Source organism: Chinchilla lanigera, unplaced genomic scaffold (assembly GCF_000276665.1).
Source record: "Chinchilla lanigera isolate Chin_1 unplaced genomic scaffold, ChiLan1.0 scaffold00011, whole genome shotgun sequence".
Taxonomy (NCBI): Eukaryota; Metazoa; Chordata; class Mammalia; order Rodentia; family Chinchillidae; genus Chinchilla; species Chinchilla lanigera.
Window position 1 is genome coordinate 23884219 of NW_004955412.1, and position 16511 is coordinate 23900729.

At 41.3% G+C, this 16511-nt stretch overlaps 2 protein-coding genes across 5 annotated transcripts in view; one reads left to right on the forward strand and one right to left on the reverse strand.

The window, feature by feature from the left end:
* Nucleotides 1-16511, forward strand: part of LOC102020433 — a 60370-nt gene that overhangs the window by 16184 nt on the left and 27675 nt on the right. The gene's annotated exons all lie outside the window — the stretch shown is intronic.
* The window catches only part of Clmp (CXADR-like membrane protein), a gene marked incomplete in the record, with an annotated part of 108601 nt that overhangs the window by 8216 nt on the left and 83874 nt on the right, over nucleotides 1-16511 (reverse strand). Inside the window, 1 exon segment of the mRNA XM_005378375.2 lies at nucleotides 11752-11909. Coding sequence (XP_005378432.1) covers nucleotides 11752-11909 — 158 coding nt within the window.

The window sequence follows — 16511 nt, forward strand, 5'->3', positions numbered from 1 at the left end:
CGGGGTGGCTTGGCAGAGAACAGTTCATGGTGGGCAGAATATAGCAAAAGCAATAAGGGGAAGACAAGCCTCTTTCTGTCCTTTACACTGTATCCTGTCTACCAGGATTAGGGCGGTGCCAATCCAATCAGTGGATTGATTTAGTAATCACCCACCCTTAACTCTAGCATTGTACATGAATCAGTCACACACTCTAGATTCAGCCGCCTCTGGAAAAAACCCCACCTGTGACTCCATGAGGCTTTGTGGGGACATCTAGACAAAACCCATAACAGTTTTTATCCCCATTTCACAGAGAGGATTGCAGAACCAGGATTCATTTGAACAGAAACCTAAAAACATTGAAGTCTTTGTTCTTATGTGCCACAGTTACCTCTTGCATTAATTAATTAACTGCTCATTAACCGTTCTTCCAGGAAGTTTAGAAGTGGAGAACAAAAAGTGAAACTGAAAAGTCAATCTTTTGTTCTTACAAAACTCGAGAGTCTGAGTGAAGGGAATGGAGAAGTTAGGAAGTAAAAGTTAATGGTTAAAATGAAGATATGATAACTGAGGGCTTCATTGTTCGGTTCTCTCTTTTTTTTTTTTTTTGCTTTACTACAGATTAGTGATAATAAGTTAGGTGGGAGAAATTAAGTTTCTTCCTTTCATAAAATATAAATACATGTGCTAATGTCATTGTTTTCCCAGTTATAGAGACCAAAGTTTAGATTTCCCCAGCAGAAAAAAAAAAATCTCAATTTTTAGTGAATCTTTGCTTGCTTGCGTGACAGCATCTAGTTCTTTAACCTTTCCCTGGATTCTCTTAGTCTGTCCCTCCTGTTAGTCACAAAATACCATGCTGATCTGGTCCCCCAAAACTTTAGTCATTTAACTTTAGCTTTATTTTCCCTGTGACTCAGCAATCATGTTCTTAAACTCATTTGATTTAAACATCAGCAAACATGGAGTGAATGCTTCTCATCAAGTCTGAAAGAAGCCATTCAGATGAGTAAGTCTCTCTTCTTGTCTTCAAGTAATTTACAGTCTGGTAGGATTATCAGAAGAGAAGTGTAAACATAGAAAAAGGGAATGGTTTACTTAAAATAGCATCATGGGGAGAGTCTCAGAAAAGTTGGTGGTGTCTGCATTAGGCTTTAAACGATGAGGTAGCTAAGTAAGAGGTAGAGAAGCAGGAAGGAAAAGGCTGGAATGAACATTCCAGATGCACAGAGTAGTACTAACGGGGCAGGTAAGCACATGGGAGTCTCACGAGCACAGTTTTGGCTGCAGCTGTTACAGATTGTTTTACTCTAAACCCTTAACTCATCTCCAATCACATGATGCTCTGCAGCTCATCAGATGGAGAGCAAATCTTTTCTCCTGAAAAGATTTAAGGCTATCTAGTAAAATGTCCATCAGTTCTCTCCATTATATCAAAATTCTTCAGTATCAGCACCCATTTTACTTTTACCACCTTTCTAAGAAAAATATTTTCTCAGGCAGGCACAGGGATGGGGAGAGGGTGATTTCCAAATTCAAGCCTGACCTGGGCAATTTAGTGACTTGGCAAGAGCCTGTCTCCAAAAAAAAAAAAAAAAAAAAAAATTTACTGCGGAGCCAGCTCAGTGTGAAGGACCTGGGTTTAATCCCCAATAACAATAGCGACAACAACAAAAGCTTTTTTTCCTTTCTCTGAATATTTTTCTCAGCAGATATTTACTGAGCTCCCATGGCAGGTACTGCACTCATCACTGAGAAAACAAGTGAGAACAGAATGAAATCCTCACACTACAAGTTCATAGTCTGAAGAGCTCAAGTAAGGAAAGGGGAAATGGAAAGAAGTAAGAGAACACTAAACACTGTAACTGAACTAAAACATTCATTCAATGTTGTCCTCTCACTTCAAATATCACCACTGCTATGACAGTTCTCATATCCTATCTCTATCCCCAACATGGCTGAGCTTCAGCTTGGTTTTTTTTTTTGTTGTTTTGTTTTTGCCTTTTTAAAAATTTTTGAGATGGGGCATTGTTTTGTTGCCCAGGCTGGCCTCAAGAGAGCCTCCTGGCTCCGCCTCCTGAATTGCTAGAATTTCAGTTTTGTGCCTCTGTGCACAGTGTGAGTTCCAGTTTCATATCTCCAGTTGCCTGGCTGTTATATACTTAAAACAATCTATTATATACGTAAAACAATCTGTAACAGCTGCAGCCAAAACTGTGCTTGTGAGACTCCCATGTGCTTACCTGCCCCGTTAGTACTACTCTGTGCATCTAGAATGTTCATTCCAGCCTTTTCCTTCCTGCTTCTCCAATTCTACACACTACTGCAAAGTTAATGTTATTAATATACAACACACAACTGTTTTCTAGCTCAGAAATGCTAATGGCTCCCTAACACCTCTGAGCGATGACCAGACAAGGGTCTTTAAAATGACCTCTGTGTTACCGTCATGCTCCTTCCGTACTCTGGCACTTCATGCACCTGAGTGCAATCCGTCTGACCTCATTTTCCTGTTGTTAGCATGAGCTCTGCTTTGTGTGTGCTCCTAGGCCCTTGTTCACTGCATCTTCCCACTTAGAACTCCCTTTTCTCCATCTTCTGCCTACAGAAATCCTATTCATTCTTTTTAGTCCAAAATCAATATTAACTTCTCATGAAACCTTTCCTAATAGGACCCTCAGACTGAGACTGAGTCTTATGCATAGCCTTTCTTTGCAACATTTCTTTTTTGAAAGTGAAGGGGGACACTGGTGATTGAACCAGAACCTTGCCAGGCTAAGCACAAACTCCACTGACCTACACTCCCAGCCTCTACATCACTTTTATATGAAGATGAATTATGAAAGACTTATGGGGAAATGGGTTGCTGGGTGGTTTTTTGTGTGTGTTGCAGGGCTCTGTTGAAGGACTCTTCAGAGTTATCTGATTTTATGTACGTCTGTTGTTTTTGTCACTGGCTAGGATATTTTATGACTCTTCATTCAACAAGCATTTATTAGCCATTCCTGTAATCCTAGCACTTGGAGGCTGAGATAGAAAGACCATGTGTTTGAAGCTAGCCAGTCTACATGGTAAGACCCTGAAACAAACAAACAAACAGCATTAAAGGCATGTTCTGCACTTGGTATTCTGCTAGAGATAGTAACAATACAAAAAAAGTATCTTAAGTGTTACTTAAGTAACACTTAAATAATGCTTAAGACACTTTTTTTTTAAGATAAAAAAGGTAAAATCATTACTGTCGTATATACATGACAAACATGTCAGGGATTTTATTTTATTATTAATGATAGAACTAATAAGATGTTATAACCAGTTCAGATGGGAATTGGGACTAAAAGATAAACAGTCGTTGGACAAAATTTATTTGTATTTCTGTGAACAAGAATGATTTACATTGCTATGCATACAGAACATTAGTACTACTCTCGGCCATCCAAAGTTAATTTCCATGTTTGTAAAATTAATATAGGAGGAAAATTAGACCCTAATTTATCTCTAGAAAACCTGGACTCTAAACCTTTTAGACTATAAAAAGAAAAGGCCTTTTCCCAAGATGGGTTTCAGAGCATGGAAATGAACCCAAGACTTCAGGAAACAAATCCCTTTCCCCTCACCCCAAAGCATGCAGCTTTCTCCTTCCCACAATTTATAGCTTCTGTTGAAAAGAATGCAGCAATATAAGATAAACTGTTTTGATATTTTAACTAGAGGCTGCATCTTTTTGGATTAAAATAATGCATTTATTGTACTTTTCTGAGTATTCTTTACCATGAAAATGATGTTCAGGAGCCACCGGCTAGTACACATGTGAGGCCAATGCAGTTTTGACCAGGCCTTGTATTTGTCTCCTGCATTCACAGCTCTGAATCAACTCGTTTTCAAACCTGATGTTTCTTGACATCTGAGCAGTGAGCTCTGGTGTGCCTTTGGCTTTGATCATCAGTCTTCTCAGAAATGCCTGTCTCTCTTTTCTTTTTCTTTGAATAACACTTACACAGGCCTATATATATATATATATATATATATATCCTTTCCCAGCTCCCCAGTGACAATGGCGATGCCCTAGTTCAAGCTTTGGCATTTGGGGCAAATTTCTAACCTAGTGCTTGATTTATTCAAGTAGATCTGACTCTACCTGCTTTTCTTCCCTTTCCCCAAATCCTGGATTAATAGTTAGTGAAGAAAAACAGAACACATACAAGTAACCATCTGATATATTTGGAAAGCAGAGATTATTCAATTGTAAGATATGCTTATAATATAATTAAATATTAATTATTATGTAATATGAAGATTTCACTCACCTTCTGACACATATTGGACTCAGCTGCAGCCTTGCAATTTGGCTCAGTTTTTTTTTTTAAGATACAATTTGGATTTAAGGTGCTTGTGTGCTTTTTTGCTTTATTTTGTTTTTCATTCTAGGGAAGGTAGGGTTGTTTTGTTTTGTCTTTTTGAGACAATGCAGTTCAGGCTGGCCTTGAGCTCACTTTGTAGCCCAGGCTGGCCTGAAGCTCACCGTGATCCTCCTGCCTCAGAAGGTAGGGTTGTGACTAAACTGTGTATCAGGGTGTGATGGGCAAACACTGACCATCGATACCATCCTTTTTGCAAATGAGCAAAAAAATTTAAATGAATTACAGCTGTTGTGAGACGCTTGTCTTATGACATTCCTGGAGGATCTAGGACAATTTGTTAGGGCTTGTGTGGAGCATATGGATGAGCTCAACTTTCTGGCGGTTGCTCTACTATGCTATGGCCTGTGTAACAATTATAAAACCGCTGTGAATATACATAGATGCAGGTCTCTGTTTTAGATGAGGATTTTTCTTGCTCAAAGCCAAAATGAAGGGGGAAAGAGTGGAGTATGAGAGGCTAGGAAGGGGAATTGCAACATCTCTTTTAATTTGACAATCTGATAAATAGAGAAGAAAGCTTTCTGTTGTGCCTTTCTGTTGACCTGAGGGGTGGTGGAAATGTGGCTGTGTTCCTATCTCTAGAACCAGGAAGAAAGCTACGGAGTTCTCATGGTCCCAAGGCTGAAATTCAAATGTTCCTGAGACTGCCTACCACCTCCAGATGTTCCCTGCCTACTCCAAGCATCCTTGACAAAAGCGACGAAAACATTTCTTCTCAGATTGAAATGCAAAGCTAAACTTGGGATCTGCGTCATTGCTTAGCCTACTTTAAGTACCACATATATTCCAGCCCTTCCTGTCTTTTCTTTCTTAGTCACTCTTACCCCATTCCTAACACCCTGGTAGTTATAAGGTCCTAACAACTTCACCCACTACTCATTTATTATCTCTGTCTTGAGGGCCCAACTACTTACAACTGTTACTTAAGCCCTTATTGTGTAGGATATAATTGTTCAATTAATCTTGCTTTTGGTTGAGTCTCCCTTAAGTCAGTGTGCCAAGGCAGGTGTGGTGGTACATGCTTGCAATCCCAGCACTAGGGAGGCTGCAGCAGGAAGGTCACCAAGAGTTCAAGGCTAGCTTGAACTGCACAGCAAGACCCTGTCTTTTTGAGGGTCAACAAATCCATGTGCCAGTGTCAAAGTGATTGCCCCCAAATGCAAGTATGTCCCTTGTATTTCTTAAAACCCTTTAAGAACTCCACATTATAGGAGTAATTCTAAGCGCACTTCTATAGCATAAGGTCTTTCACATTCTGGTCCTACACTTCTGCAGCATCACATTTTATACTTCCCCTTTGCTAGCTGCTTGTGATTTCCCAGAATTTCCCATCTTTTGTGTGTATGTTCTTGCAATTTCTGCAGGGCAGTTCCTTCTGTCAAGACTTAGATCAGCTGTGCTTTCTTACAGGAGGCTGTCCTTGACTGCTCTGTTCTTCCAATTATTCTTGCCCAGTGGCTCCTCCTTTATATAGCAATCCTCCTTTATCCTTAGTTTTGCTTTCTGACATTTCATTTATCCACTAGCAAGGGCTTCCTCCAAATACATATTTTAAAAATTTTTATTTTTATTAGTACATATTTGCAATACATAATGATGTTTATCTTAGGGAGTTGGTACATGTACATAGTACATCTTAATTCCTTTTACATCCTCTTTTCTCTCCATCCCTCTGTCCAAAAATATTAAATAGAAAATTTGAGAAATACATAGTTGTTATGTTTTAAATTGTATACCATCCTGATTAGGGTAATGGGATCTTTGTAATCCACTCTGAGGACTTATATGGAATCATCTGGAAAATGATTCAATAAAGAGCTAATTATGAAAAGATCCTGTTACAGGAAAAAAGCTTGGTACTGTATCATTAGAACTTGTAAAAAATTAAAAATCAGTGAACTGGAACTTCCCAGAAGATGGTGAAGTGGTGAATAACAGAGAAGGCCTCTCTGAGATTTGATGTCTAGACTGGAATATAGCAGTGTGAGGAAGAGAAGGAGGGAAGTGGGTCCTTGGGACCCAGCAAGGATCTGAAGTGAACTGAAGCCCACAAGGAGAATGAGGAAAGAGACTTCAGTGAAGAAGAAGGAGGTGGTAAGTGGGGTTTTTCCCTGGGCCCTGACTCACTGTGTGGGAGGGATGGCTGAAACCTGGAGACACACCGTGACTACTGGCGACCCCAGAGGCCGCCATGGAGAAACAGACCAGTGGAACAGCGCAGTGGGTGCAGCAGACTGCAGTGGCTGGTGAGTTATTCAGGTTCGGATGTCCTCAGGAGAGGGTGCTTGGCCTGTAGCTATCTTGGAGAGGGACCAATTGAGATAGTAACGCAGAGCAGCTGTGAGCTGGCTCCATCTAGCAGGTTCCAGTGTCGGGGTAAGGTGGAACTGAGTTCAGGCTGGCAGAATGCTGCAGGCTGAACAGATTGGGCTCTAGCCTCACAGCAGAAACTAGCCTGAAGTTCAAAGAAACTAAAGGTGCAGGCTTGCTGGGATTATCCACTGCCCCATTGTAAATCTACAGCTGGCTTAGTCAACACTGACCTAGACCCTGTCTGTCTGCTTTGTCTACCAGTGACAGCCTGAAATGAATAGACACTCCTCAGATGAAGAAGTAGAAATGGCAAATAAGTATATAAAAAATGTTCAACATCACTGGTCATTAAAGAGATGCAAATTAAAACAACAATGAGACTCCTTCTTCAGAAAGAATGGCTATTATCAAGCAATCAACCAATAACAAATACTGTGGGGGCTATGGTGAGAAAGGAACCCTTTTCCACTGTTGGTAGGAGTGTAGTCTGGTGCAACCACATAAAGATGTGTTGTTTTTTTTTTTTTTAAATATAATAGAGTACTACTCTGCCATAAAGAAGGGTAAACTTGAGACATTTCTAGGTAAATGGATGCACCTTGAGACTGTACTTTTAAGTGAAATAAATTGGACACACATGTTTAAATACTGCATTGTCTCTCTGGTGTGAGAAACTGAAAGTGTATATAAGGACCAAATGTACAATAGATATTGGGAAATGGGAAGAAAATGTTCAAATGAGAAGGAGAATAAGGGAGGGGGCGGGAGAAAGGAAAGAAGGAAAAAAAAAAGAATAGAAGGAAAACACGGAAACAAAGCTTTTGTAAATGAGGGGAAGAGGGTTTGAAGGGAGGGGAGGGGAATGGGAAAAGAAGAAGCACTATATATCGTGTACAGGTACAAATTCTCTATGGTGAATGTTATCATTATATCTAAAATGTACCACTAAAATTTTAAAATGTGAAAAATAAATTTTAGCTGGGTGTAGTGGCACATGCCTGTAATCCTAGCACTTGGGAGGCTAAGGCAGGAGAATCATTGTGAGTCTGAGACCAGCCTGGGCTACAAAGTGAGCTCAAGGCCAGCCTGAACTGCATAGCAAGACCCTGTCTCAAAAAGACAATATAACTAACTAGCTAACTAACTAACTAAATAAATTTTAAAAATCAATGAACTAGCCATGTGTAGTAGTGCATGCCTGTAATCCCAGCACTCAGGAGGCTGAGACAGGAGGATCACTGTGAGTTTGAGGCCAGCCTGGGCTACAAAGTGAGCTCAACACCAGCCTGAACTGCATAGTGAGACTGTTTCAGAAAGACAGGAAGATAAAATAAAAAAAATAAATAAATGGACTAAATTTAATAAATATTTATTGGGATTCCACTATACACATTCCTTCAGCAAAGAAGGCAGTCAAAAAAATAAATGTATAAAGAGACAAATTCATGCTGGGCTTAGTGGCATGTTCCTATAATCCCACCATTTAGAAGGCTGAGGGAGGAGGACTGTTGTGAGTTTTAAGATTAACCTAGGCGACATAGTGAGTTCAAAGCTAGTCTGGAATAGCGAGACCCTGTCTCAAAAAAAAAAAAAAAAAAAAGACAATTTCAGGGCACGGGAGTGTGGCTCAGTGGAATGGTGCTTGGCACACATAGGGCCCTGGGTTCAATCTCTAGTGCCACTGAAAACAAGGTGCTGCAAGAGATAGTTTTAGAACTCAGTGGCCAACATCATTACAGGATTAAGCAATGGTATTCTACAAATGCTCTTCCACTTACAATGGGGTTACCTTCCAGTAATTTCAAGTTGAAAATATTGGAAGTCAGAATGCACTTAAAACCCTAACCCACTGAACACTATCTTAGCAAGACCATCCTCTGTCAAGTCTTGGTTGCTGCGCCTCATGATCATGTGGCTGACTGGGAGCTACGGCTCATTGCTGCTTCCTACCCAGTATCTCACAAGTGTGTTGAGGTGGGAGATTAGGGCTGTAGCAAACCAGTCAAACAGCTGGGTAGAATGTCAAACCCAGGAGACATGCACAAAACTCAAGTTCCAGGATGATGGTGGCTCCGGAGCACTGTACATGGAGCCAGTCAGGAAAGTACTATTTTCAATTCTTCATTTACTTCTAGCAAGAAGCCAAGTGAGTCTTTCCATCGGGCAGTTTATGTCTGGCACCAGCCCATGTGAGGTTTTGATAGGACAACTATCCCAAGGCCTTATTTGTAGGAAGGGAATCCAATCCAGGAATTTTGGATACAAAAGATCCCTCTCCTTTATCCTAGGGGTGCTGTGAGTGTGTTCGCCAGCCTGCTTGCACTCAGCGGAGTGTACTCCTTTTCCACCTTGATAAATATATACCTGCTACCTCTCCTTTTCTTCTTTTCTTCTCTTTTCTTTTTTTCTCTTTGCTTGTCGTCTTGAGACAGGGTTTTACTATGCAGTTCAGGTTGGCTGTGAGCTCACTTTGTAGTCCAGGGTGGCCTTGAACTCCCATGGATCCTCCTACCTTAGCCTCCCAGTGCTGGGATTATAGGTGTGTGACATGACGCCTGGCCTGGCTACCTTTTCTTTTTCTTCTTCTTCTTCTTTTTTTTTTTTGGTCTTTTTGAGACAAGGTCTCACTATGCAGTTCAGGCTGGCCTTGAGCTGACTTTGTAGCCCAGGCTGGCCTCGAACTCTCAATGATCTTCCTGCCTCAGCCTCCCAAGTGCTGGAATTACAGGCATGCACCACCATGCCCGGCTCCTGGCTACCTTTTCTGTGTGTCTTCTCCAATTCTTTATTCAGGACATCAGGAACCTGAAAAGGATTTCCTCAGGACCCACCACCTGATAACAGCATCATGCTGTGCTCATCCATTTAAAAACATGATCTTCTCAGGTCAATTTGCTCACCACACTTGTGTGTGTATGGGTATGTGTGAGCACTTATGTATGTGTACATAACTCAGTTCCATGTTTGTAAGATGTGTCTAATCCTAGTCATGAGTATAAAACAAGATAATATGTGCTAAACAGAATTGTATCTGGCATGTAGCTAATATTCCTCCCTTCCTTGCTTCTAAGGTATTGAATATATTTTCATTATAAACTGCCAAAAGGCAGGGACTATGATGGTTCTTCACTATTGTATCCTGGTACCTAGCATGGCATACAGTAAGTGCTAAATAAATTTGTGCAATCTGAATGATTAGATAAATGATCATGTTTATCTTAGATTATCAACTGAAGATAAGGAGGGAATTAGGACTGTTTTGCTTTGAGACAAGGTCTCACTATGTAGTTCAGGTTGGTTTTAAACTCACTATGGAGCCCAGGCTGGCCTTGAACTCCCAGTGATCTTCCTGCCTCAACCTCCAGTGCTGGGATTACAGGTATAATCAGGAATTGGGACTTTTAAAATCAACATAAACTTGCTTACTCTTCACTTTCTAAAAAAGTTCAAGGAACTTATTTTTTCTTTAGTTCAAATGAAAACACTTGGATTAAAATTAGATCTGTGGCACTGTTTTTTTTTTTTGGTTTTCCTCCGGTACCAGGAACCGAACTCATGACCTTGCGCTTGCCAGGCAGGCGCTTTGCCGCTGAGCTAAATCCCCAGCCCCTGCTCTGTGGCATTGTTAAAGAGAAAATTATTTAGTGATACTTGTTAAAGATGATGAGGCAGATTATTCGGAGGGAGGCAGTGGTGATAGTTATAGGGACCTCTGCACTGGGGTCTTACAGAGGAGACAGACTGGTTTGAACTCTGACTCCATCACAGACAAGTACAAGTTTATATCCAATGGGCATATATTTGATGTATAACCCAAATCAAAGCATTAAAGTGATGTAGACAGCTACTTAAGCAGGTGAAACTCCCAACAGTGAGCCTGAAATGCATTTTTAGTGAAAACCTCAGCTTCTCCCAGCATAAACCATCTTATATTAGTGGTAGAGACAGAGAAGGGAAGGAAACTTTTTATTTTTTAGCAGGAAAAGAAGTAAAGCTCTGTAAAATTTAAAAGTATCCTTAAGTTACAGGGCTTTTCAAATTTAATTTAATTTAATTAATTTATTTTTTTAAATCACAAAATTTTAAACAGAAAGATAAGTTTTTGAATAACAGCAACAAAATAAGTCAGTGAGGAAAAGAAGTGGAAAGCCTTATGGTAGCATGCCTGATTGAGGACAGCTGTCATGGCTGCATGCAGACAAGGCAGCAAGGATAATAAGGGTAGGTTAGTTGCCAGTGGGTCCTCAGGCGGCAGAGCCAGAAGCACATGAAACCCGCGGCCCCTCTTGGCTTTATCCAACCTGAGCGCTGGGCTCCTTTGTTTGCCACCTCCAGAGCAGGTATCAGTTCCTTTGCTGGCCAGTTATATGTGTGCGCAGCATTTTCATTCACGTACTCTACTTCCTCTTCTGGATCATGTATCTATTTTTTGCTGTTAGGCCTTAAACCCAGGGCTTTATGCTTGGTAGGCAAGTGCTGTACCACTGAACTACATCCCCAAGCCTTTTTAAAATTATAAGACTTGTTACATTGCCCAGGGATGGCCTTGAACTTTCTGTCTTCTTGCCTTAGCTGCCCAAGTAACTGAGTTTATAAGTGTGTGCTACTATGCCTGGTGTATCACATTATATCATCTTACAGCCTGGAAGTCATAACTGTGCAAACAGGCCTACCAAATGGTGATGGTGCAAGACGAGGAAAAGCTGGCCCCTAGAATTCTAAGCTTCAGGTTCTGCCCATGCAACTAGGGGATCAAAATGCTATGTCTTACTCCAAGATGCTAATAATGCACATTCATTTCCCAGTCCAGTGCCAAACAGCTTTCTAGGTGCTGTTGCTTATACAAAGAGCATAATATCTTATCCCAACAACCCAAATCCCCCGTAGTTTTTTATCTAAAGCTAAACTCTTTCAAGTGTAAGCCAGATGAAAACAGTTGCTGCTCTTTCAGATCCAATGAGAAAGACTGGAAGACTGAGGAATGTAAACATAGACGGACCAGGGAGAGGGGGACTCTAGCCCTGTGTACACTTACCTCTTTTTGTCCCCCTTCATTATCAGTAAGCAGCCATTCGATATCCAGGGTGTCTGTTTCAGGGAGCCCCAGTTGATGGTGACAGGGCAAAGTGACCTTTTCCTCTGCCACTCTTTTGATCTCAGTGTGAGTTCCCAGGGTTCCAACACAGAAGGAAACTGGAAGAGAAAAATGTACGATGAGCAGTGCAGAAACTGAATGGCAATACGTATGGGAAACTGTCACAACGTATAACTGTGGGATGTTCCTGTGGGCATCTTTTGATCTTTCCGTCTTCTAGCAGAGGGTTCCCAAAAGATGACGATGCTTAAGGAAACCATGCACTAAGCTGCCCAGCAACTCCTGTTCGAAGGATAAAGTTTGAGAAGTAACATGGAGGTCAAAACTACAGAACACAGCAACTTACTGGATCTAAGAAGATAAAGAAATAATTCCAAACTTAAGATTGTTTTCAAGCCTGCTGGACTGGTAGGATGGCAGTTGCATGCCCAGCAACTAGGAAAGTAGGGAGAATGGCATATTTTATTGAAATGGTGGGCTCTGAGTTTGGATTTAAGTCCACTGTGATACCCAGGAATAAATGAACCTATTTCCTGACTGCGGTGCCTCCTTTGTCGTGCAGATACCCACACAGTTCCTAAGATCATGTCCACCCTCAGTTACGGTACAGGAAGGGGCAGCCCCCTACCCATTGCTTCATTTCTTCATAAAGCTCTTGTGTCATAAAGCTCTTGGAAACTGTCCTATTCCATCAGTTGTGCCTGGGCTAATGTCTGTCAAGTCCCTGTATTTTCCTTCTTCATCCTGCAGGTACACTGTATGTGGGATGAGCGCAAACAGAAATTGGCATTCTCCTCAAAATTGGCCCCAGTGTGAGGCTGTATTTCCAGGTCACTCCTCAGAGCTCTCTGAAAGACGGTTTACCCTCCCAGACCTCCCTGCATTGGAAGAACACCTCTGGGGAAGAGAGGGCTCTTATAAGGCATTCCTGTTTCCTTTCAGGACACACACAGTTTTATCACTGGAGCCTCTGTTGCCTTTCTGTCTACGTTCATGTAATATAGTTTCAAAATATGAAACAAATCTTTCTATTCAAAACAAAATTCTAAGTTACCCCATTTGGATACACAATATCTCTTTGGCCAATAGAAACTTAGCACCACTTTAGGCTTTCCTTACCTCTAGCTTTCATCTTTTTCCATCAATGGGAAAAGCAACTGTAGACCCTGGTCACGTCGTTCCTCATATTTATGTATGGAGACCCACCCCTCAGTATGATATTTGAAGATGGGACTTTTGGGAAGTAATTAGGCCAGGGGAATGAAACTTTTATGAATTAAAAAAAAACAAAAACAAAAACAAAAAAACTTTTATGAATGAGATTAATGCCCTTATAAGAGACCCAGAGAACTCCGTAGGTCATTCCATTGTGTGCTGACACAGAGACAAGTTGGCTGTTTATGAATTGATCAGCACCTTAGTTTTTGTTGTTGTTTGCTTTGTTTTCTTCAGTGCTAGAGATAAAACCCAGGGCCTTGCGTGCATGCTAGCCAAGTGCTGTACCTATAAGTTATATCCTAGCCCTCTAGCACCTTGATCTTAGATTTACAGTCCTAGAACTGAAAAAAAAAAAAAAAAAAAAAAAAATTTGTAATTTATAAAGCACCAAGCCTATGGTAGTTGGTTATAGCAGCCTGAACTAAGATAGACTCCCAGCCCACCTTCTCTCTTCTTTCCTATTACTCTCTCTTAATACTTAACATTATTGACTATTAAACTATAGTACTGAAGATGAATGAATTGATATGATGAGACACCGGGTCATTTAACACCTTGACCCTAAAAGGTCAACTGCTTCTTTGGTTCAACTGTTTTTCCCTGACCTGCAGGTCAGATTCCCAGACAGGGAAATATAGAAATTTGTTACTGTAGATACTACCCATTAGCTATGGCTATTTCAAAGTTGTATGCAACTATTCTCCCCAAACTTCGCCACCTATTTGCAATGCATATGTTACGGCTTATATCTAGATGTCCCCCCAGAGCCTCATCTGCTCATAGGTGGGGCTTTTAGGAGATGGCTGGATCATGGGTGTGTGACGTTGGATTATGGGTGTGATAACTGGATTAGTCCACTGGTTGGTTTAGTGTGGTTCTGGGTATGGATAATAGGAAGCTCCCACACCCCGGGTGTGGGTAGCACCAGCCAATAGGCTTATAGCTTGGATGGAATATAAAGGGAAAGAAGAAAGACTAGCTCACTGCTTCCTGCCTGTCATGCCCAAGCAAGCCTCCTCTGCCATGTACTTCTGCCATGCCCCTTGCCCTGGAGCCAGCAACTATGAACTAAAACCTCTACAAACTGTGAGCCAAAGTAAGCCTTTCCTCCTTTGACTTGTGGGTATCAGCTATTTTGTCCCAGTGATGAGAAAGTTCCTAAGAAAGCATAGTTACATAGTCTGCTCTGCCTTTCACTATAACTCATGGGCTGCCTATAATAATTCTTAGTTTCCAACGTGCTCAGGTTTGCAATGACGACCCTAACTTCTGTTTTGTGTCATCCCTTGTCATGCATACCTCACTGAGTCCTGTTAGAATAAATGTAAAGCATAGTGTAAGACCATGAGAGGAATTCAGATGTTGCCCTCATTTTGGTCCAATATATGTGGTGCGATTGATAATAAAAATCATACTTTAGCTGGGTGTGGCAGCACATGCCTGAAATCCAAGCACTCGGGAGGCTGAAGCAGGAGGATTGCTGAAAGTTCAAGGCTAGCCTGGGCTACATAGTGAGTTCAAGGCCAGCCTAGACTAACAAGCAAACTGTCTTGGTTACTTTTCTCTCATTGCTAGGACAAAATACCTGATGCCCAGAATTAAGGAAGGAAAGGTTTATTTAGCTCACAGTTTGTGGAGGTTTCAGTCCATGCTTGGCTAGCTCCAAGGCAAGGTGGCACATGGCAGAGGGCAGCAATTCATGGCAGCAGGAGATAGCAAAAGCAACAAGAGCAAAAAGGGAGGAGCGGAGAGCAAGCCTCTTTCCCTCCCTTATATTGTATGCAGGCTACCCACCCTAGGGTGGGTGTAGGACTCACACCCATAATCCCAGCATTGAATCATGAATCAATCACAAACTCTGGACACCCACATGAGGCTTTGGGGGGACATCTAGTGACAAACCATAACACACAGTAAGGGTACAGGGTTAAGAAAGCCAGCCCAAGGTCCTAGTAACTCATGTGGAACAGAAATAATCTATGTAATAACTCATTTTTTTTCAGTTCCCATCAGACAGCTAGCTACAGAGTGGCTCAGAAATTTGCCAGTCTTCACTGTACTAAGCTAAGCTTGTAAGGAACTCTGGCCTCCAGCCCTACTGGGCACAACAGTGCTCAGTGAAACCACAGACCTGATCCCCCAGGCCTTGCGAAACAACCCAGCATCAATATAGTGCACACAGTAGGTGCTTACTATACACTGAATGAATGCAGTCTGCTATGAAACTTGCTGAGTTACGCCACTAGAGGGAATCAAAGGCTCAGATTTGGTTGCTGTCCCAGAAGGACCGGAACATAGTAGCGGTGCTGTGCCTTGACAGAGTGCCAAGTTCTATTTATATGATATCCAGAATTAACTACAGCCATGTAGGGAGGGGCCCTCAGTGATATAAGTGACTCCACCAAGGCAAGAACCTCAACTGAAACTCATGAACCTATAGGCTTCTCTGACAGAGCCTCAGCTCCCCAGACTCTCAAGAGGCCAGCAGGATCTGCAGAGGTCTATGTCCTTCTGTAGTCTTTTCTTTTTTTTAAATCTATACTGCTGTTAGCCTATGCAGACCAGGGCCTGGGCTGTGTTTAATTCTAAGGCTTAGGGACAGCTCTGCATGTGTCTTTATGTATAAGAGGGAAGGGGCAGTCCAATCACCCCATGGCTAGCCTAGGGTTCTTTGGGCACCGAAGGATTCATCTTTGTTTATAAAATCAAAACAACAACAAAACTTGGGGATCATCAATTTAATTTACCAGAAAATTATAGACCAGAGAACTGAAATGTCAAGTCACAAAGCTAGCTAGTGGCAGAATTGCCTGTAAGGAAATAATTTCCTTTTTTTCTTTCTTTTCTTTTCTTTCCTTTCCTTTATTGTTTTTAATTATTATTATTATTTTTTTTAGACAGGGTTATGCTAAGTCACTGAATTGCTCAGGCTGTGCTTGAACTTCCTATTCTCCTGTCTCAACTTCCAGCGAGCTGGGATTGCAGGCCGGTAGCACCATGGCAAGTTCAGCCTCTGAGACTTTGTCACATCATTCACTATGAGAAGAGGTATCACATGGTGGCAGTGGTTAGGACTGCTTCTCTATGTCCATGTGAAATGCCTCTATGGAAGCTGTAGGCTTCTTTTCAGTGGGGCTTTTGCACACAACTCAGGCACTTAACAAATAGGGCAAGAATTAGAAGAATTCTTATTCTGAGCCTTAGTGTTTTCATCTAAAAAATGGACATTTAATAAGACACTGAGGTAATTAATAAGACACTGAGCCCCTAGAACAGTGATGACAATAGGAGTCTCTGTAAAATGTGAGCTCCTCCCTGTTTATGTTTCCTGCAAGTTTTTTTTTGAGATGACTGTTATCTAGAGTTAGGTAAGGTTAGGTTTTTTGTTGTCGTTGTTGGTTAAGGTTAGGGTTTTTTTTTTTTTAACTCTCTGAAAAGTTAGAGAATAACATTTTATTAAATCATAATAATTATTTTAAGCC